This window comes from Bos javanicus, chromosome 6 (assembly GCF_032452875.1).
Source record: "Bos javanicus breed banteng chromosome 6, ARS-OSU_banteng_1.0, whole genome shotgun sequence".
Lineage (NCBI taxonomy): Eukaryota > Metazoa > Chordata > Mammalia > Artiodactyla > Bovidae > Bos > Bos javanicus.
In genome coordinates this window covers 89987747-90011398 of record NC_083873.1, presented here as the reverse complement: position 1 = coordinate 90011398, position 23652 = coordinate 89987747, and the positions used below count along the sequence as shown (strand labels likewise).

The 23652-nt window shown below is 40.8% G+C and overlaps 1 protein-coding gene across 3 annotated transcripts in view; it reads left to right on the top strand.

Moving 5' to 3' along the window:
• BTC (betacellulin) overlaps nt 1–23652 on the top strand; it is a 49844-nt gene that overhangs the window by 22271 nt on the left and 3921 nt on the right. The window contains exons 2-5 of one of the 3 annotated variants that reach the window (XM_061420481.1): nt 1642–1710; nt 11636–11753; nt 21118–21264; nt 23301–23411. In XM_061420481.1, the coding sequence (XP_061276465.1) occupies nt 1642–1710; nt 11636–11753; nt 21118–21264; nt 23301–23409 (443 nt within the window). In that variant the 3' untranslated portion in view covers nt 23410–23411. Of the gene's footprint in view, nt 1–1611; nt 1711–11635; nt 11754–21117; nt 21265–23300; nt 23412–23652 lie in introns of all 3 variants that reach the window. The other 2 variants (XM_061420480.1, XM_061420482.1) reach the window with 2 other exon arrangements.

Below are 23652 nucleotides of genomic sequence, written 5' to 3'. Positions count from 1 at the left end.
TGCCAATGAGGAAACCGAGAGGTTATGAAATTTGCCCATGGTACATGGCTCTAAAGTGGCAAAAACAGATTATGAACTCAGGATCATCCAGCTCCCAAGCAGTTTTATCATTCCTCCTCTGCCCTCTCCTCTCCAGCTTCTTATTATAGATATTTTAAAGTATATGTAAAAGTAGAGACAACAGCAGAGTGAACCTTGACATACATACCACCCAGCTTCAACAATGAGCAATATAGGGACCATCTTGTTTCATCTATGCCTTTCCCTCACTGCTGCACACCTGTCTTCCCTTTTTGGATTATTTTAAAGCAAATCAGAGATACATTAATTTCCTTAATAAGTATTTAAATACATATCTCTAAGAGATATAATTCTGTTTTTAAAATCTAAACCACAATATCGTTATCACACTTGCTGCTGCTGCTGTCGCTTCAGTCGTGTCTGACTCTGTGCGACCCCATAGACGGCAGCCCACCAAGCTCCTCCATCCCTGGGATTCTCCAGGCAAGAATACTGGAGTGGGTTGCCATTTCCTACTCCAATGCATGCATGCATGCAAAGTCGCTTCAGTCGTGTCCGACTCTATGAGACCGTATGGCTAGCAACCCACCAGAATCCTCTGTACACAGGATTCTCTAGGTAAGAATACCGGAGTGGGTTGCCATTTCCTTCTCCTATCACACTTGACACTCTAACAATTTCTTAAGATTGTCAGATTCCCCTGATTATATTTACTGTGATTTTTACTGTTGGTTTGTTTGAATCAGAATCCCTGCAAGGACTACCCTTTGTATTCTAAACTTCCCTAACCTCAGCACCATGTTCCTTTCCTCCGCCTGCTTTTCCATGAGGCCTGTCCTTCTCAGAGACAGAGTTACTAAGCTGGAGGAACTTCAAATTTTAAAACAGTTCCTATGAATTGAATATCTAGTTTGCATCTCCCCAGAAGGAAGCACACTGGGTAGTTAAAACTTGAGAAGCACTGGGCGTGTGAAGACCAGTGGAGAAAATACATTGCCACATGGGTTCATTATCCCTCTTCCCTGAAGCTCACCAGTGTATATATATCCATCAGGTGGCTGAGAACTCCCTTTGTGCTTCTGCTCATAGGATAAGGCTCCATCACAGCTATGGCTAAGTCTTCTCACTTATAGGGCCAGGTCTCATCAGATGTAAGTGATGTGTGTGTGTTGTTTGTTCAGTCGTGTCTGACTCTTTGCAACTCCACAGACTGTAGCCCTCCAGGCTCCTCTGTCTATGGGATTTCCCAGGCAAGAATACTGGAGTGGGTTGCCATTCCTTTCTCCAGAGGATCTTCCCAAACCCAGGGATCGAACCCAGGTCTCCCACATTGTGGGCAGATTCTTTAATGTCTGAGCCACCAAGGAAGCCCAGAAAGTGATACTGGTTTGAAAATTCTGTCTTGAGCCTTGAGCTTGAAAAATGAGACATGCTGGCCTGGGTGCCCCTTCCATGCTGCAAGAAAATAACTTGGAAATGGGAGCCACAGGCTTGTTATTTTCATAAATGGTTGAGACTTTGATAGAATCTTTTGTCTTGAGCACGTTTTCAAGGTTTCATGTTTATTTTGGTTCTGTTTTGAACTTGAAGGTCTAGTGATCCTCCACTGTGTTCTGGCAGATGGGAATTCAACCAGAAGTCCTGAAGATGATGGCCTTCTTTGTGGAGATCACGCAGAAAACTGCCCAGGTAATGCATAACTAGTGATGTCTTTGTATTTCATCAGTTTTGTATTCAATCTCAGAAAGCTGACTTCTCTAAATTTTAAGTTGATAATACAGTAATCATAAAACCAGATAGTTTTTTGAGCACTTGCTAATGTACCAGGCACTGGGCTTTACATACAGTAGTGCATTCACTCCTTGCAAGAACTCTATGAGCTAGTAACATTTTTTACTTTATTTCAAGGTGAAGCTAGAAAGAATATGTAATTGCCAAAGGTCACACCGCTGGTATACTGCAAATTTGGGATTCACACTCAGGTCTTTCTCATTCCATCATAGATGTGACTTCCAGCCTCTAGCATCATGTGATATCTTAGACTAGATTCATAGAAAGTTGGCACATTCTATTCAAATTCAAAATTTTATTTTCTATTTTATAACTTAAAAGAAGGGAAGAAGGCATCAATTTTTAAAACATATTTTACCTTACAGATGCTTGAGTTAGTATTCTCAAAGTTATTAGTCTGAGGCAGGGGTCAGCTTTAGTAGAGTCAGATAGTAAAAACTGAGATTTTGTGGGGTTTGTGGGCTTTTTTGGAACTACTCTGCTCTGCCATTGAAAGCAGCCATAGACAGTATGCAAATGAATGGCTTTGGATGTCTTCCAATAAGACTTTTTTTTTTAGAGAAAGAAGCTGTGAACAAGATTTGGTTTTTGGGTCACAGCTGACTGACTTCTGGTCTAAGGTCTGTCTGTCATTTATACACTGTATGATCTGATCTTCTACAGAGGCTGTTTCTTATTTCAAAACAAAACACAGTACAACATAGGCCAGTTCTGAAAGTAGGGCAGAGTGGAGAAGAACCTCTGGAAACTTCTCTGGGCTGCAGTATGGTGACCTGGTGCAAGTGCTCCTTTCCTAGTGTCCTGGGGATGTTGTAACTGAGCCAGGAGCACGCTGAGCAAGTCGTCCTGATGTGAGTCATCAGTTCTAGCCCGACTTTCCTCTTTCCTCCCTCCCCTTAGTGGGTGGTCTGGAGAGTGCCCATGGGCTGTGGAGTCCATGCTGTCTTAGATCCTGACGGTGTGAGTCTTGTCACCTGTGCAGTGAGAAGGACAAAGCCTACTTTATGTGTGTGTTTTCCTTCAGTCTGGTTTCGAATGTCTTAAATGACACTTTCACATTTCCTTTGGGAGATTATTCTGTAATCTCATGATTGACAGGGTTAAAAACTATTACTTATCATTCTCCTAAATGTAGTTTTAAATTTTGTTATTGTCATGAGAACTTTTAACAACATTTTAAGTGCATGATACAATATTACTGGGGCTTCCCAGACCCCACCTGCCAATGCGGGAGACTAAGAGGCCTCGGTTTGATCCCTGAGTCGGGGAGATCCCTGGCGGAGGGCATGGGAACCCACCCCAGTATTCTTGCCTAGGAAATCCTATGGACAGAGAAACCTAGAAGGCTACAGTCCATAGTGTTGTAAAGAGTCAAAGACAACTGAAGTGACTTAGCATATATTATTAACTATAGCATGTGATGTTGGATAGCAGATCTCTAGTAATTATTTATCTTACAGAACTGAAGCTTTATAGCCCTTGAACAACAAACAAGGCCTCTCCCCACAACCTGTGGCAACCACCATTCTACTCTGTTTCTGTGCATTTGGCTATTTAGATACTCATATAAGTTGAATCATGTATTACTTGTCCTTTGGTGACTGGTTTATTTCTTTTAGCATAATGCCCTCCAGGTTTATCCATGTTGCTGCATATTGCAAAATTTTCTTCTTTGTCAAGATTGATTAATATTCCATTGTCTGTATATACTGTATTTCCTTTATCAATTCATCTCTTGATAAATATTTTGGTTGTTTCCACATCTTGGCTATTGTGAATAATGCTACAATTAACATGGGAATGCAGCTTCTTTTTTGAGATCCTGATTTTTGGATAAATATCCAGGAGTGGTATTGTTGGATCATATGGCTGTTCCACTTAAAATTTTTGAATAAACTCCTTGCTATTTTCTATAGAGGCTGTAGATTGCACTTTCAGTCTATAAATTGTTTCCTAGTTTGTTTAAGGTCACAGGTAAGCAGAGTAGCCTGACATGAACTTGGAAAGACTGGCTCTAGAATGTGTATTGTTAATTCCCATGGTAATATTCTAGAATCACTTTAGAAGACTGGAATGTTCAATACATGAGAAAAATTCTGAAAAAAAACAATTCCTTGAAAGTGCAAATGACAGTGTTTCTTGAAAGAGAAATTAAATGTAAAACAGGAGCAGATTGTCTCTGTTGAGTAACTGTGTGACCTTGAGCACATTGCTCAAGCTTTCAAAGACTTAATTTGGAACCTGTAAAATAAAGAAGTGACTTTCAGTGGTCCCCAACCTTTTTGGCACTAGGGATTGATTTCATGGAAGACAATTTTTCCGCAGACTGGGGATGGGGGTGTTGTTTGGGGATGATTCAATTGCATTACTTGTATTGTGCACTTTGAAAGTGAAAAAGGGAAAGTGTTAGTCAGTCATGTCTGACTCTTGTGACCCCATGGACTGTAGCCTGCCAGAGTCCTCTGTCCTTGAAATTCTCCAGGCAAGAATACTGGAGTGGGTTGCCATTCCCTTTTCCAGGGGATCTTCCCGACCCAGGGGCAGAACTCAGGTCTCCAGCATTGTAGGCAGATTCTTTACTGTCTGAGCCACCAGGGAAGCCCATCGTGCGCTTTATTTCTATTCAAATGCTGCTGATCTGACAGAAAGTACCGGTCTACACCCTGGAGGTTGGGGACCCCTGAATTAAATGATTTTTAAGGGTCCTTCTTGTTTCTAAATGATTTCAGGATTTTACTTGCCAACAGCCCCAGTCTTTAAGCATTCCATTTTTAGTCCGTCATTTTCTATCTTGAATGAAACATTTATTCAGTTTGTCAGTACTTATGAGCTACCTACTATACAGGAGGCCCTGTTCCAAGTGCCAAGGATGCAGCAAAGAACAAAATAGTCAAAGATGAGGTCACAAAGGTAATAGGAAAAAAGAGGTAGATGCCATTTACTGAGATGAGGAAGGACAAGATTTGAGGAGGGTGGAAATCCTAGGTTCCATTTTGGAAGTGTTAAGTTGAAATGCCAGTGAGACATATGTTAATGAGGCAGTTAGCATGGGAGGAAGAGATCTGGGATGGAAACAAATTTGGGCATTGTTATCATTAAGCTGTTTGAAGCCAGGAAACACCCAGAGAGGAAGAGGAGCAAGGAGAAAAGCTGAGTAAGTGTTGCGCCTCAATGCATTGCAAAATTTAGGAGCTGAGGGAGTTGAAGTCAAACCAGCCAGGGAGAATGAGCAAAGGAGGCATCACATGCACTCTTGAAAAACAAAAAGAAATGCAATTTTTTCCCTGTCCATTCTTATTTATCTCCTAGCCAAGAATAATTTTAAATATATGAAATACACGCATATCTCAACACTGAATTCTTTCTTCTTCCTTTAAAAGGGCTAGAATGAAAAGAGCAGCTATAAGTGAATGTCCAGTCCTGTAAGCTCACAGATGGTTGACACAGTCCTTCTGGGTAAAAGACTTGCTGATGAGGCCTGATTGGCCCTCTGTATAAACATATCCTAGAAGCTCAGGAGGGTAACAAATACATCTGTGAGATTTATTTTTCTTTTCCTGGAGAAATAGACCAATTCACATTTTGACAAAAAATGGCATTGAATGTAAGACAAATGGGAATCCTCAATTACAATAAATTTTCTGATGTTGCACTTTTTCAAGAGCATCCTGAATTTACATTCCCCTGTCCCACAGAGATAGTTGGCAAGATAAGAAGAAAAATTAACTTAAAAAATATAAAACCTTCTTCCTCCCTTCTTGGTTTAAGAAGGTTGTAAAATGAAGTCCCTACTGGGAAGATGTCTAAAATATTAAAGTCTCAGGCTGTACTTCATAGTCTAGGAGGAAATTTTCTCCAGATTCTGCTGTGACCATTTGAACTCTTCGGTGCACTGGTTGTTTTCCCCTCTTTTTAGGTCAGATATCTGTGTGGGAAGGTCAATTAATAAGGATTTTTTTCCCTTCCTCTCTCTCTTTGTTAACATTTGTGGAACTTCTATCTCAAAATTTATAAAGTTGAGAAGTTTAAAGTGTTAGTTGTTCAGTCATGTTCGACTCTTTGCAACCCCATGGACTGTGGCTTGCTAGGGTTGTCTGTCCGTGGAATTCTTCAGGTAAGAATACAGAAGTAGGTAGCCATTCTCTCCTCCAGGATATCTTCCTGACACAGCGATCGAATCTGGGTCCCTGCATTGCAGGCAGATTCTTTACCATCTGAGCCACCAGGGAAGCTTGAATTTAGTTCCCCTCTTTTAAATCTCTTACATAGAGATTTAACTATGTATTTAACTAAAGATTTAGAGATACAAGAGGTTATAAATACTATAATGAGATTTACCAAAAAAGCATTATCCCAGTAATTGATTTCAGAAGAGTTGCTGATATTGATACCATTTGCAAAATCATTAAATAGATTTTTCATGAGCATTATCAGAATAGGTAAGAGACGATTTTATGAAAATAAGCCTAATGTATTAATTGTGAAGAGTTTTAATCACAAAGGCATGGCAAAGCCTGCTTGGCTGGAGAATAAGAATCAAGTACAGAAAGACTAGGGCTTCCCAGGCGGAGCTAGTAGAAAAGAACCTGCTTGCCAATGCAGGAGACGTAAGAGACACGGGTTCGATCCCTGGGTTTGGAAGATCCCCTGGAGAAGGGCATGGCAATCCATTTCAGTATTCTTGCCTGAAGAATTCCGTGGACAGAGGATCCTGGGGGGCTACAGTCCATAGCGTCACAAGGAGTTAGACACGACTGAAGCAACTTAGCACATACACACAGAAAGACTAAAGAACCACACTGATTGATCAAAGCATCCATCAAAATGAGGAAAATTCTATATTTAAACTAGGTTATCTGGGTGTCTGCTGTATTTCTCCACTTTAGTTTGGCCCAAGAGAACCCATCACATCTCATCTAATGATTCTAATGACCCCCAAAATGTGACCACTTCTTATCTACCTGCCCATACTATCAAAGAAAGATATTCTTACTTCTGATCCCTTCTACTAACTCTTGGAATCAAATTTTGACATCATTGACCTCCAGTAGCCCTGGTGGTTTCTTATTTAATTGGCTGTAGAATCTTTGGAATATAGTGTCTCATGAAGAGTTTGTGATATGTTACCTGCAGTGCCCATCCACTTAAAAGATTGTGCTGTGATCTGGTACATGCAATTTTTCCATGTAGTTTTGCAGAACAAACTCATTCCCAGAGAAATGATTTGGTTTGGGGAGTGTGAGTTGGAAAAGAGCAAGTAGGAGGGAAAAAGAGTAATTAAGTTCCACCACCCCTAGTATTTGGAATAGGAAATGGCACCCCACTCCAGTATTCTTGCCTGGGAAATCCCATGGACAGAGGAACCTGGCAGGCTACAGTCCATGGAGTTGAAAAAGAATCAGACACAACTTGGTGACTAAATAACAGCAAACAAACCTCAGTATCAGAGGAATCTTCATGGCTGTTACATTTTTAAGACCAGGCCATTCACTTGTCAACAGAGAAACAAAATACGTAGGACTAATCATTCTTTTGTCATAAGATTAACTTTTCCTTTTTCTTGATAAATATCTCTGGAATGGAAGGATAGACTTTACTGTCCCCTTCCCTATGTCATCAGGTCTCATGATAGGCAGAAAATGTTGGATTTCATAGCTGTTCAGTTTTCAGATAATGTGACCTTGATGAATATTAGATGAAAGCAACTGGAATTTTAGGTGCATTTCAAAGGAGGAAATGCTGATAAGCCTTCTCATTTCCATGCAAGAGAGAGAGGGAGAGGCTCCCATTTAGCTTTTTTTGGGGGGGAGTGTGGAGTGGGAAGGGCAATATGTGTGATTAATTTTTCTTCCAGGTTTTAAAGTTCCATAGAGAAATCACAGGACATTTTCTGCTTGGTGACATGGAAGTGTTTTCAAATCCAAATAATGCTGGGAATATTTAAGGGCATGCTTATTTGGCAAAGGAGGGAACTCTGTGAGCAATCAAAACAGGACTTGGCAACCCTTTCCCTGGCATGGATTTGTGTTGCTTGGATGAACCAAGGCTGATCAAATCACTGCATCCAGCAGCTGCTGGTTAAGGCGCTCTCTGGTATCTTGCTCTATGTGGTGTTTATTAAAAAGGCTGGCTATGTTTAGCAGGGCATGGCAGCCAGAGGAATTAGTGAAGTTCAGGATACAGAGCCATATAGCTTATATTTAAAGTCAGGTGTGCTTTACAAAGTAGAAAAGACCTTTCTGGAGCCCAGCAGATCCGTCAGGAAGTCTCACTGCTTCTTTATTGGAGTGCAGTTGATTTACAGTGCTGTATTGGTTTTAGTTGGACAGCAAAGTGATGAATTTATACATATTCTTTTTCAGATTCATTTCCCATATAGGTTATTATGCAGTATTGAGTAGAGTTCCCTGAGCTATACAGTAGGTCCCTGTTCTTACCTGATTATTGTATTAATCATGTTTTAAATTCTCTGTATTTTATGATGGAAATGGTACTGATGATTCTCTATTCTTTTATTCATCTCCTTGCCCTCCATTCCCCTGCCCCAGGTCTGTGTCATGTATGTCTGCGTGGCTCAGATGTGACTTAGTTTCCTCCTTTCCCCCTTGGCATCTTCTTACTTTAATCCATTCTGTGCTTTATTGTCTAATACATTGGTAAAATGCTTCACAGTTTAGCTTTCACACATACCATTTAATTTAACCCATAAGAACCTTCTTCAACTCTCTCCCACCTCATTCAAGGGTAAAACTTCAGCCTGCTGACATTTGAGGTCTCTGACTTCCATTCACAGCCATCCTTGGCTGCTCTCCTTCAGGTCTCTTCCATGTCCATTAAATCTGCCTCCCTCCTCCTGCATAAGGCTGGCATATTCCCGAAGACTGAATTGTCTCTCTTGAAATTCTCCACAACTCTGTTGCTTGCTCACCATCTCCTAGAAGTGTTTCTCAGGTGGGTCAATGGTAAAGAATCTGCCTGCCAATGCAGAAGATGCAAGAGACTCTGGCTCGATCCCTGGGTCAGGAAGAGGCCCTTGAGGAGGAAATGGCAACCCACTCCAGTATTCTTGCCTGGAGAATCCCATCAGCAGAGGAGCCTGGCTGTAGCCCATGGGTCACAAAAAGTCTGACATGACTGAGCACTCATGCTTGCATCTCTTAAAAAAACTCTGCATTTTCCAGAATTTTTTAAAAAATTAGATAAGCCCTCTTTGTACTGCTGCAAGACTTCTCTTAGAATTGTCAAGATTTTCAAGATTCTAGAATCAACTCATTTACTAAGGACTTTATTGTCTCATGCACTTTGCTAGGAATTTGCATACGAAGTGAAGTGAAAGTTGCTCAGTCATGTCTGACTCTTTGCGACCCCATGATCTGTAGCCCACAAGCCTCCTCTGTCCATGGAATTCTCCAGGCAAGAATACTGGAGTGGGTTGTCATTTCCTTCTCCAGGGGGATCTTCCCGACCCAGGGGTTGAACCTGGGTCTCCTGCATTGCAGGCAGCTTCTTTACCAATAGCGCCACCTGGGAAGTTAAGAATTTCCACATGCATTTTTTCACTTGAGCCTCTCAACAGCCCTTTAAGGTAGATGTTAGCATCTTCAGTTTCCAGATGATGGAACTGAGGCTCAGACAGCTTAATTAGCTTGCCTGGACCCATATGGCTCATGTAAGGCAGAGCTGAAAATGAAACGCTGATTTCCTTCCTCCTAAGCCAGTGTTTTTTCCACTGTTTCCAGTGGACCACACTGTTTACGTGGTTACTATGGTTGTTTTTACTGGTTTGTTGCTTATTATTGAATTAAATTTGTTCTATCATGCCAATGTCGCTAGTTAGATAGGGTATCTCTTATTTCTTTGATGTTTTCTCATGCTTACTACAGGCCTCTGGAAAGAGGAGATACTCAATGAATGGAAGTTGATTTTCATTCGGTCAATCTATTTGCCAAAATACACAGATCTTTGCCTTTGAGACATTTTGCAGTTATTTATGGGAGAAATTTCAACCAGAGTCCCATTGACTGGCAGGCATGGGAGCAAATGTCTGGCACGTACGAGCAGTCAGCAGGACTGGTAATCAAGTCACCGACCAAAACCAGGTCAGCCAGTTCCAACGTCTCCCGCCCTCTGAAACTCTGTGACCTGGCATCCCAGGAATTTCCTCTGTACCGATCATCCAGAGTTCTTTGTGAGTGTCCTTTGTGGTGACCCTGGGCAGCTATATATTTACTCATTTCATAATATTAATTAAAAGTTCAGTGGTCATTGCTCTCTCTAAAAGGATTGTTTAATGTCATTGGAGTGCCAGGTGCCATGCCAAACCTAGTGTGAAATGCCCTTCTGTGGTGACCACCGTGGGCTTTCTGATTTCACAGGTGTCTGAGTCCTGCAAGCTGTTGGTCATACCATGACAATGGAAAGTCCGACCCTGGGTCAGCTGGCTAGTTAGCTGTTTTCTCTGGGTGTGGGTAGGCGTTTATTGTGAATCAACCCATGAAACAACTAGTTAGCTTTTTTTTTTTTTTTTTTTTTACTGTTTCTCTTGACAGCCCTTATTTATTGAAACTTTTTACAGGTAAACAATGGAGAAATTGCTCCATATTATCCCCCCTATTCCCCTAATTGAAAAATTAGGCAATTAAGATTCTAAAAGGTAAGAAAAAAGTCAGTATAGGGAATGAAATCCTGGATATGAAGCTTCCAGTCTTCCTCATTCAGAGCAGGAAAAGCCCCCCAGGGGTCCAATGAGTGGGATAATCTCGATTCAGAGAAGCAGGACTTGTGGGTGCCTCAGGCAGGGAGCAGATGACTGCTACCTGCCCAACAGAGTGGGCAAGTCAAACGCAAGGACTGCCTGGGTCTGAGTCCCAGCCCTGCCACATACGAGCTGCGGGATGTGGGAAAGTAACTTAGCTTCGATGTGTTGTGCTTTCCTGTTGTTCAGTCACTCAGTCGTGTCCGACTCTATGACTCTGCGGACTGCAGCATGCCAGGCCTCACTGTCCTTCACCATCTCCTGGAGTTTGGTCAAACTCATGTCCATCAAGTCCATCCAACCCTCTTGTCCTCTGGTGTCCCCTTCTCCTCCTGCCTTCAGTCTTTCCCAGTGTTGTGCCGTGCTCATCCATAGACAGGAGTTAGAATGGTGCTTCCCTCACAAGGCTGTTATGAGTATTAAATGAGCTAATACAGCCCTCCCTCCCAATCTGCGGGTTCCTGTTAGCATCTTTAGATTCAGGCAACCAAAGATCCAACCAGGCAATACCAAAGGCTGACTGTAAACACCACGATATAAGGGTCCTCAGCATCTGTGGATTTTGGTATCAGCTGGGGTCCTGAAATCAGTCTCCTCAGATACCGAGGGATGACTCTATATAGAGCATATTGACCAGCATCTGGCACTTAGTAAGTGCTGTGTTTAAGTTTAAAAAAAGGAAAAGAAGAAAGCAAAAACAAACAAACAAAAAACCCTCCTCTCTTTTCAATGCCATCAGCCCCACACCTCTGACAATCTTCCCAATCTTCCTCTTTTATCACAATTATGTTTACCCTTTAAACAGCGCTGACTTTTCTCAGAGGTCGTTTAAACAGGAATCTTAGTTAAAATCTGAAACATTTCCATCACATTCCCCAATAGCCAGTCTCTAGGGCCAGTTTCTGGTCCCCAAAGTCTGACATATCCCAGTGTGGAGAGAAGGAGCGATGAGAAATGGGAGTATATTCTACAGAAACACTGGCGACACTGGTAGGAATATAATTCTATTACATTTACAAACATGCATTTAAAGTGAGTTGATTTACTGAGTCATTTCTCCTTCTTCAGCTACCACCACACAACCAAAGCGAAGAGGCCACTTCTCTCGGTGCCCCAAGCAGTACAAGCATTACTGCATTAAAGGGAGATGTCGCTTCGTGGTGGCCGAGCAGACGCCCTCCTGCGTGTAAGTGGAGCATGGAGCCTACAAGCCAAGGGGTGCAGACTGGTGCTGGCTTGGGGTGGGGGGGGGCGGTGACAGGAGTGGAAAGTCTGAGCTCACCCAGCCATCTGTCGGGTTACAGTTTTCCCTGGTCCTACCCACCCCAACCCCCCAACTTGTTTAGGGGCAGTGACTTACGGAGAAACTGACGCACACTTTCTTGCTGAAATCTGAGCATGCGAGAGTCCAGATCGCCTTCGGAGGGGGGGCCCGTGTTCCTCCGCTGTCTTGAGCAAGCAAAACTGTTTCTGTCTAGTGTTAAGGATGCTTTTCAGCTCAAATAAACTCTGGTGTGGTTCAAACTCGAACACATTCTTCTGGCATTTGTTAGGTGGTTCATTGTGAATGTAAATATGAAGGAAATTTCTGCCAAATTCAAAGCTACTTTTGCAGGTGTCAATTAAGTGCATGGAAATCAGTCCTATTTTTAGAGATTCATGAAGCCTGTTTAGTGCAGCAGGGAACTGGGAGGAGAGTTCTCGTTCCAACTATTGGTAGATTGAGTCCAAGTTTAATTTTACTCAGGAACAAACAAATTTTTTGCATATCTTAAATATTTATTTTCTGCTAAAGGTGTCTTGCTAAAGTGCTGAGACCTTACCTCATAGAGGAACAAGGTGATTTTTTTAAAATATAATTTTAACCTAAAGTTCATAGAATATTTATGTTCTTCTGTGTAGTCGCCCCAGTATTCTTCTCCCCACCCCCACCTCCCCCCCAAGTATCTCAGGACAGTGATTCCAAGCCCTGATATAGTGGAAAATTGAAGAGCTGAGGACTTCTTCAAAGTTAGATTATAATTTAATTTAATTAAAAATATATAAATAGGTAATACTTAGAGGGGAATAAGAAAAAAGCCTACTGTAAGGAAAAAAGGAAAATGTGCTTAAATTTTGGGGAAAGATAGAGCTGATTTTTTAAAATTTCATTTAATTGCTTACTGGCTTGGGAGAATATAATGAATTTTTAAAAGATTAATGCTTCTTAGCTCAGTACATTTCTCTTACTGGTCCCTATGTCTGTACATGTATTGTTCTTTAATATCGCTGCCTTCTAGAATGAAAACCACAGCTGTAATCTACCTGCCTGGTCTTCCCAGGTGGCTCAGTGGTATAGAATCTACCTGCAGTGCAAGTGACTAGGGTTCAATCCCTGGATTGGGAAGATTCCCTAGAGGAGGAAATGGCAACCCATTCCAGTATTCTTGCCTGGAAAATTCCATGGACAGAGGAGCCTGGCAGCCTATGGGTTACAAAGAGTTGGACATGGCTTAGCAACTAAACAACAACAAAATTACCCAGCCTGTCTCCTTCAGTCAGAGGTTAAAACCCATTTCCTCCCGAGCTCCTTTGATGCTGCCTTAACTTTCTTTTTCAGTTGTTTTATTTTGTTTTTCTTTTATTAGGATTATGTTGAATTTACAAACTAATTCAGGGAGAGCTGACATCTCTATATGTAAAGGAAGTCATGGTCATACTTTGAACCATAAATGTCTCTTCTTACTTGTTTCCAGAATAATCATAGCTTCTCAGCAGATCAGCTCTCTAGACTCCTCTCTAATATCATCTTGAGTCACTCCTCTCACTGACTCTTTTGGTTATATATATGTGTGTGTGTATATATATATATATATATATATATATATTCACTGAAGTATAGTTGAATGGCTTGACTTTCCAGCCATATCTCTCACCACATTCTCAAATGTCCTTATGAAATCCTACATTTGTTTGCAGGGTTTATTAGACAAGCTATTCTCATAGTCTGGAAAGTTTATTCTTATTGAAGCTTTAAGATACAGCTCAAACAGCAGCTCGTCCTGGATCCCTGCACTGACTTGAGTTGGATGTCTGTCCTTAGTGATCTAGTCACATTTCAATGAAAAGCTCTTTCCCCCTGGAGTATCACTGTTGGTTTCTCTGACCCTCCCTTCTGTGACTGTGAGCTCCTAGAAGGCAGGGATGATGGCTTATTCGTTCTCATATTCCAGTGCCAAGCACAGTGCCTAGAATTTACTAGGTGCTTAAGAAATGTCTAATGAATAAATGAACAAGTCCCTCTGTCACAGTTCATATAGTGCTGTGCCTGCGTGCATGCTAAGTCCCTTCAGTTGTGTCCCACTCTGTGAGACCCTATAGATTGCAGTCTGCCAGGCTCTTCTGTCCATGGGATTCTCCCAGCAAGAATACTGAGTTGGGTTGCCATTTCCTCTTCCAGGGGATCTTCCAGACCCAGGGATCGAAATGGTGTCTCTTACGTCTCCTGCATTGGCAGACGGATTCTTTACCACTGAGGGCTTCCCTGGTGGCTCAGACAATAAAGAGGTAAAGAATTTGCCTGCAAAGCAAGAGATCTGGGTTTGATCTAGTGCTGTGCTGAATGTCAAATCCAAGGCTTTAATCTGAACCAGGAACACCTTCTTAGTGGTGATCCGGTATAAGACCGAGGAGGGCAGTGGGCTGATGGAGGAAGAACATTGGAGTCTTTGGAGTAAAATACACCTAAGATTTTGTTTCAACCAACTATGAGCAGTGTTAACAATGAGTTGGTTACCTTTCCTGGGTGTTTAATTATCTCTAAAAGAAGATAATAATATCCTTCTTTCATGTGTTGAAAATTAAGCAAAATAATACATCAAGCAAAAATATTTATTGTGGTACCCAGCACAGAGTAAATGTTCCATAAATGTACTATTGAATTGAATGGGAACTATTCAACTAGGTCTCACCTTTTAGGTGATTTTTTGTAGCACAGATTCAGGCAAAACCATCTTGCCATGGGCGATTATGCCATCTTGGGAAACCAGAAATTTCTCCTTTTGCTTGGGATCATAGGAGTTTGTGGACTCCTGTCTTTATGGCAACCCACTCCAGTATTCTTGCCTGGAGAATCCCAGGGATGGAGGAGCCTGGTGGGCTGCTGTCTATGGGGTCGCACAGAGTTGGACACGACTGAAGTGACTTAGCAGTAGCAGCAGCAGCAGTCTTTATATAAAAAACCAAAGTGTGTGTTTCAAATAACTCAATCCCTTCTTAATCTTCTCAGTATTTTTTTGGGGGGGTGGGGAACGGGGATGATTTGTTTCCAGATACATAGCTTTTATTTTAGATGGCACAGCTCACTTGTTACTGTTTAGTCATTAAGTCATGTCCGATTCTTTGCCACCCCATGGACTGTAGCCAGCCAGGCTCCTCTGTCCATGGGATTTCCTAGATAAGAATACTGGAGTGGATTGCCATTTCCTTCTCCAGGGGACCTTCCCAACCCTGGGACTGAACCCTTGAATCCAAGTCTCTTGCAGGAGACAGGCGAATTCTGTATCCCTAAGCCATCCTGGAAACCCAATGGCTCATCCGGTAAAGAATCTGCCTGCCAGGAAGGAGCCTCAGGAGATGAGGGTTTATTCCCTGGGCAGTATTACATGTGGTTATACAACTTGGGAGCCAGACTTCCTGCATTTGAATCCTAGCCCCCACTCACCTACTTTCTCTGTATCTCAGTTTCTCCATCTTCCAAAAGGGGTCAATAATACTACTTCAAAGGTTGTTATAAGGATCAGTTAGTTAATACTGACAAAGTTCTTACAATAGTGCCTAGTGATTATTTCAAAACAGAGATCCCAGAGTCTTCAAAGGACATCAGATCAGATCAGATCAGTCGCTCCGTCGTGTCTGACTCTTTTCGACCCCATGAATCCCAGCACGCCAGGCCTCCCTGTCCATCACCAACTCCCGGAGTTTACTGAGACTCATGTCCATCGAATCAGTGATGCCATCCAGCCATCTCATCCTCTGTCGTCCCCTTCTCCTCCTGCCTCCAATCCCTCCCAGCATCAGAGTCTTTTCCAATGAGTCAACACTTCGCATGAGGTGGCCAAAGTACTGGAGTTTCAGCTTTAGCATAATTCCTTCCAAAGAAATCCCAGGGCTGATCTCCTTCAGAATGGACTGGTTGGATCTCCTTGCAGTCCAAGGGACTCTCAAGAGTCTTCTCCAACACCACAGTGCAAAAGCATCAATTCTTCGGCACTCAGCCTTCTTTACAGTCCAACTCTCACATCCATACATGACCACAGGAAAAACCATAGCCTTGACTAGACGGACCTTTGTTGGCAAAGTAATGTCTTTGCTTTTGAATATGCTATCTAGGTTGGTCATAACTTTCCTTCCAAGGAGTAAGCGTCTTTTAATTTCATGGCTGCAGTCACCATCTGCAGTGATTTTGGAGCCCCAAAAATAAAGTCTGACACTGTTTCCACTGTTTACCCATCTATTTCCCATGAAGTGATGGGACCGGATGCCATGATCTTCATTTTCTGAATGTTGAGCTTTAAGCCAACTTTTTCACTCTCCACTTTCACTTTCATGAAGAGGCTTTTGAGTTCCTCTTCACTTTCTGCCATAAGGGTGGTGTCATCTGCACATCTGAGGTTATTGATATTTCTCCTGGCAATCTTGATTCCAGCTTGTGTTTCTTCCAGTCCAGCGTTTCTCATGATGTACTCTGCATATAAGTTAAATAAACAGGGTGACAATATACAGCCTTGATGTACTCCTTTTCCTATTTGGAACCAGTCTGTTGTGCCATGTCCAGTTCTAACTGGTGCTTCTTGACTTGCATACAGATTTCTCAAGAGGCAGATCAGGTGGTCTGGTATTCCCATCTCTTTCAGAATTTTCCACAGTTTATTGTGATCCACACAGTCAAAGGCTTTGGTATAGTCAATAAAGCAGAAATAGATGTTTTTCTGGAACTCTCTTGCTTTTTCCATAATCCAGCGGATGCTGGCAATTTGATCTCTGGTTCCTCTGCCTTTTCTAAAACCAGCTTGAACATCTGGAAGTTCACAGTTCACATATTGTTGAAGCCTGGCTTGGAGAATTTTGAGCATTACTTTACTAGTGTGTGAGATGAGTGCAATTGTGTGGTAGTTTGAGCATTCTTTGGCATTGCCTTTCTTTAGGATTGGAATGAAAACTGACCTTTTCCCATCCTGTGGTCACTGCTGAGTTTTCCAAATTTGCTGGCATATTGAGTACAGCAGTTTCACAGAATCATCTTTCAGGATTTGGAATAGCTCAACTGGAATTCTATCACCTCCACTAGCTTTGTTCGTAGTGATGCTTTCTAAGGCCCACTTGACTTCACATTCCAGGATGTCTGGTTCTAGGTGAGTGATCACACCCTCGTGATTATCTGGGTCGTGAAGATCTTTTTTGTACCGTTCTTCTGTGTATTCCTGCCACCTCTTCCTAATATCTTCTGCTTCTCTTAGGTCCATACCATTTCTGACCTTTATCGAGCCCATCTTTGCATGAAATGTTCCTTTGGTATCTGATTTTCTTGAAGAGATCCCTAGTCTTTCCCATTCTGTTGTTTTCCTCTATTTCTTTGCATTGATCGCTGAAGAAGGCTTTATTATCTCTTCTTGCTGTTCTTTGGAACTCTGCATTCAGATGTTTATATCTTTCCTTTTCTCCTTTGCTTTTCTCTTCTCTTCTTTTCACAGCTATTTGTAAGGCCTCCCCTGACAGCCATTTTGCTTTTTTGCATTTCTTTTCCATGGGGATGGTCTTGATCCCTGTCTCCTGTACAATATCATGAACCTCAGTCCATAGTTCATCAGGCACTCTATCAATCAGATCTAGGCCCTTAAATCTATTTCTCACTTCCACTGTGTAATCATAAGGGATTTGATTTAGGTCATACCTGAATGGTCTAGTGGTTTTCCCTACTTTCTTCAATTTAAGTCTGAATTTGGCAATAAGGAGTTCATGATCTTAGCCACAGTCAGCTTCTGGTCTTGTTTTTGCTGACTGTATAGAGCTTCTCCATATATGGCTGCAAAGAATATAATCAATCTGATTTCAGTGTTGACCATCTGGTGATGTCCATGTGTAGAGTCTTCTCTTGTGTTGTTGGAAGAGGGTGTTTGTTATGACCAGTGTATTTTCTTGGCAAAACTCTCTTTGCCCTGCTTCATTCTGTATTCCAAGGCCAAATTTGCCTGTTACTCCAGGTGTTTCTTGACTTCCTACTTTTGCATTCCAGTCCCCTGTAATGAAAAGGACATCTTTTTTGGGTGTTAGTTCTAAAAGGTCTTGTAGGTCTTCATAGAACTGTTCAACTTCAGCTTCCTCAGCGTTACTGGTGGGGCATAGGTTGGATCACCATGATATTGAATGGTTTGCCCTGGAAATGAACAGAGATCATTCTGTCATTTTTGAGATTGCATCCAAGTACTGCATTTTGGACTCTTTTGTTGACCATGATGGCTACTCCATTTCTTGTGAGGGATTCCTGCCCGCAGTAGTAGATATAATGGTCATCTGAGTTAAATTCACCCATTCCCGTCCATTTCAGTTCGCTGATTCCTAGAATGTAGATGTTCACTCTTGCCATCTCTTGTTTGACCACTTCCAATTTGCCTTGATTCATGGACCTGACATTCCAGGTTCCTATGCAATATTGCTCTTTACAGCATCGGACCTTGCTTCTATCACCAGTCACATCCACAGCTGGGTATTCTTTTTGCTTTGGCTCCATCCCTTCATTCTTTCAGGAGTTATTTCTCCACTGATCTCCAGTAGCATATTGGGTACCTACTGACCTGGGGAGTTTCTCTTTCAGTATCCTATCATTTTGCCTTTTCATAGTGTTCATGAGGTTCTCAAGGCAAGAATACTGAGGTGGTTTGCCATTCCCTTCTCCAGTGGACCACATTCAAGGGTCATAGCATCTTTAAATGTTATTTTTAATTTATGAGATATTTATTAAATAAAAACTCATTCATTTGCTCAGCATTTATTAAACATTTGCTAGCATCTTTCACCCTTTCCTCTTCCTTTCCCTTCTGAAATGACCGTTAGCTGATACTTTATTAATTAGATGAGCAGTGAAATAACATGAGTCATTGTAACTAGCTGTGTAAGCCTTTGACCTTCTACATAGCTTCACTGGGTTATAGCTAATAGGAAGGACTGCTTACTGAGAAATTCATTTAAAGCATGGGTGAGTAACTGAACTCAGAGCTTATAATTAGGAAAACATTCTAAAAGAGTAGCAAGTAATTGCCATGTACTTTATGGGCAAAGTTATTGTTTAAAAATGCTGTATTTAGTAAATTTGTTACAGAAACATTCCAGCTAATTAGAAGAGACTATATTTGTAGGTTTTAATTATAACCTTAAAAAAAAACCCATTAAAACCTCCCTCCCACACTTGCGATCAAAAGTGATTCTCCCCCCATTTCCAGTTCTATGTGCAAGAGATTTTTTGATATTTCAGATATTTCTAAGCTCTCTTCCTGTTATTTTGACCTTGCGATGAAGAGTCTAGCTATCTTGCAGGAAGCAATTTTCCCTCATACATCCTGGGGTCATTTTGCAATAGATGGCCTTAGGTGGTTTTTTTCTCCTTTGCTTGCATAGAGCCTCATCTTTCAATTGATGGCTGTGACCAAGCTAGTTTTTCTTTTTTTTTTTTTTTTTAATCATTGTAGCAGCTACAATATAATCAGTCAGGGACCTCCTTACTTGAGAAATAAGGCTTTGTGGGAACTAACTGCCTTGGCTTTTTATCAGACATAGACTCTAGAGTGGCCTGGCAATAGATATCTGCTTAAACAATAACAACAAAAAATGAAATTACACAGTCATCTTTCTAAGAAGCAGAGCTTCATCTTTCTGAAATTTAAATAATTATGTATACGACCAGTATCTCTTTGTGTTTGGCATGAGTCTGAGGAGAAAAAAAGAGAAGATATTTGTTAGCCAAAAGTAGTGATGTTACAACATATCATTTTGGTTTTCAAATATCTTCAGAGAAACTTTTTATGCATCCTTTAGGCATCTGACACAAGTCAGGGACTGCAATGAACAGTCCTCAGATTACTGAATTTTAGGTGGTTGAATGCTGCTTGGTCAAATGGCTCTGTAACTGTAACTTCAGACAGGGGAGCATCTGCTAAGTTGAGGTCAACTCAGGACTGTATTGATGAAGTTGATGAGAGAATGAGAGGGGAATTGGGGCGTTTGGAGAGCTTGCTGATTTCTGATTACTTCACTTTACCATGACCATGCAGCAAAGGGGCCTTTAGAGAGCAGAGGGATAGGTGGGGCTCCCCAATGACTCAGAGGGTAAAGAATCTCCCTGCAATGCAGTAGGCACAGGTTTGATCCTTGGGTGGGGAAGATCCCCTGGAGGAGGAAATGGCAACCCACACCAATATTCTTGCCTGAAAAATCCTATGGACAGAGGAGCCTGGTGGGCTACAGTCCATGGCATCCCAAAAGAGTCAAACACGACCAAGCTAATAAGCACACAGGGAATGGTGCATAGATCTGAGACTGGCTTTAGAGGATCAGATAAAGGAACTGGAGAGGACATCTATTGTGTTTTGAGGGGATGCAGTTGGGGAGGTGCTGAATGGAAGAGACTTACCTAGTCTGACTCCTGCAAGCATTAGAACCAGAACTGATGGGTGGAAGATGAAAAGAGAGGCCAGGGGGTGGGGGAAGGTGTGTGGAGAGGAATCCTATAAAATAACATTTACAGAGCTTTGTGTATGTTCCATGTTTGATCATATAAAACCATATACTTTGAATATAATTTATAATAGGAGAACTCAGGCACACTGAAACTCTTTGTATCGCCCTCTGATGAAATGGGAAATCCTGGGGATTTTTGAATTCCCTGTCCGGGGATATTTAAGCACTTGAGAGTGCTGTATAGGGGATTTTATCACCCCCTCCCTTTCAAACTCAGAATCTAAAATTTCAGGGTAGATTTTAGTGTTACCCTCCCCGTTTATTTATCTTAGACATATTGTTGCTGCTAAGTCACTTCAGTCGTGTCCAACTCTGTGTGACCCAATAGACGGCAGCTCACCAGGCTCCGCCGTCCCTGGGATTCTCCAGGCAAGAACACTGGAGTGGGTTGCCATTTCCTTCTCCTGTGCATGAAAGTGAAAAGTGAAAGTGAAGTCATTCTGTCGTGCCCAGCCTTCAGTGACCCCATGGACTGCGGCCTTCAAGGCTCCTCCGTCCATGGGATTTTCCAGGCAAGAGTACTGGAGTGGGGTGCCATTGCCTTCTCCAGACATATTGTTAATGATGTTCAAAGGATGACAGGTTTTTAGCAAAGAATGAAATTTCTCGTAAACACAGTGATTGTACAGCTTAAACACATTTTGTTTAAAGGAATTGTACCCTTTGTTAATTCCAAGTAATGAAAAAAGTATTAATTTCTTCAACAAAGAAATAGTAGAGATTCTTAAGAGTCTTTTACTTTTTGACCTTGTTGCCCTGTTTTTGTTCTATTTTTATAGCTGTGATGAAGGCTATGCTGGGGCCAGATGTGAGAGAGTTGACTTGTTTTACCTAAGAGGAGACAGAGGGCAGATTTTGGTGATTTGTTTGATAGCAGTTATGGTAATTTTTATCATTTTGGTGGTCAGTATCTGCACATGCTGTCAGTAAGTATTTTTAAATTTAATTTTAAGGAAGTCTAAAAACTTTTATCTTTCCTTTCCTATCTTCTTTCCTTCCTTCCCTCCTTCCTGCCTTTTCTCTTCCCCCCTTTTTTTTAATTTAAATTACCTTTTACAGTTCACCATCATTTATTCTGAAGCATTTATAATAAACACATGACATGATTTTTGTCATTTTTCTAAGCATAATTATTATAATTCAAATAAAATTTATATAAATCCTCTGAGAAAGAGGAAGTGGGCAAAATGGATGAAGGCAACCCAAATGTATAAACTTCTAGTTATAAGATAAACAGGTCATGGGATGTAATGTACACATAGTGATTATAGTTAATAAAACAGTCTTGAATATTTGAAAGTTTCTTAGGAGATCTGGAAAGTTCTCATCACAAGAATGAAAATTTTTGTAAATGTGGAGATGGCTATTAAATACTAAACTTATTGTGGCGATCATTTTCAATATAAACATATATCAAATCATACCTGAAATGAATAAAATGTTACACATCAACTACATATCAATTTAAAAAGTCAGTTTTGTTGTTCAGTTGCTAAGTCGTGTCCAGTCCCATGAACCGCAGCACACCAGGCCTCCTGTCCTCCACTGCCTCCTTGAGTTTGAGCTTTCATCCCCTTCTCCTCCCACCTTCCATCTTTTCCAGCATCAGGGTCTTTCCCAGTGAATCAGCTCTTCACACCAGGTGGCCAAAGGACTGGAGCTTCAGCTTCAGCATCAGTCCTTCCAATGAATATTCAGGATTGATTTCCTTTGGGATTGACTGGTGTAATCTCCTTGTAGTCCAAGGAAATCAAAAAAAGTCAATTATTTAGCCCTAGAGTCCATCACGTTTTATGTAAGTTTGTTAATAGCTTAAACAATACTTTTCTTAAACTATACCGTGACACAAAAACTTTGAAAGATAGAAACAAAAGTATTTTTTATTAGTCACATTAAAATAATGAATTTTATTTACAAAAGATGCCTGCACTGTTTCTCCTGTCTTTATTTTTTATATACCTCAACTTTGTTAATCAAGAAAATCCTTGTTTTTTCTCTGAGATAGAATGGCTTAGTACAATGCTTTAGTTTTGGAAACTCATCAAATTTTTTATCAGGCCAGAACTCCCACACAGCATGCTAAAAAAGCATTTTCTTAAAATGCTACCTTCATGTCTTGAGAAGCCTCCTGAACTGTACTTTGGACTGTGGTTCTCGTTACAGGAAGGTGTTACATGAGTCCTTTCTTTATAGCATTCTTGGTAGAAAAGCGTTAACACAGCTACCAGCTGTCTAGAGAGATGTTTGTCCCAGCTGTGCCATCAAACACTTTTGAGAACTTGGACAAACTTCTTAATCTCTTTAAACTTTAATTTTATTTTCTGTAAAATGAGAGGATTAAACTCTCATTTACAAATAATCTGTAGGATTCCTTCTAGCTATAAAATTGATAGATATTTGTAACATTTTACTTCCTTTATGGCAAAAAGGAATTTTAGAATGCCAAGTTTGGGGCAGAGCTGGGAAATGCTCTATTTTATTACATTCATTTTGTATCATATTTTAAGAAAACTGGACTGCGCTACAGAATATCTAATACGTTTCTTAATTAATTTATCTGGAAACTTAATTAACATATTCAGAGATTACCCTCATTCTCTTAGTCTTATGTTGGTTTCCATTTTGTACTATCTTTTATTTACATACTAAATAATGCTTATCAGTCTATTTTGTAAAATGACTTGGCCTGAAAAGTTTTCTTGTGCTCAACAAGCTCTATCCACAATCAAGTACTATGTTCCTTCTATGTAGCTATAACTACATTCTCTCTGTACTTTCGCTATTGTAGCTATTTGAGCCTAGAGAAAGGGATGGTTAAGAGAGAACCTAAAAAAATTTTTTTTTCATGAACCTGTACATTTTTACCAGTCTGGAAATAAGATCTTAGGCTTTATTGATGTTTAATTTTGTGACTGCAATAACTAAAAGGACCACTCTAATTTCTAACACTTTGTTTTCCAAGTCCTCTTCGGAAACGTCGGAAAAGAAGAAAGAAGGAAGAAGAAATGGAAACTCTGGGTAAAGATATAACTCCTATAAATGATGATATTCAAGAGACTAGTATTGCTTAATGGTAAGTGTGATAAACTTAGTAGATGGGGAGCTCTTCAGGTGATATTTGCCTGGTGAAGTGGGGTTTAATTGCATTCAGTAAATCGATTGGAATTTGATTGTGTTTAAAAACATCTAAAAATAAATTGACAATTTTTTCATTGAATCTGAAGCCAGATAAAAGACTTTATCATATCTTTCTTTTGCATGGTACCACAGAGATAGAATATAGACTTTTACACAGTTTTTCTGATGCACTTAGA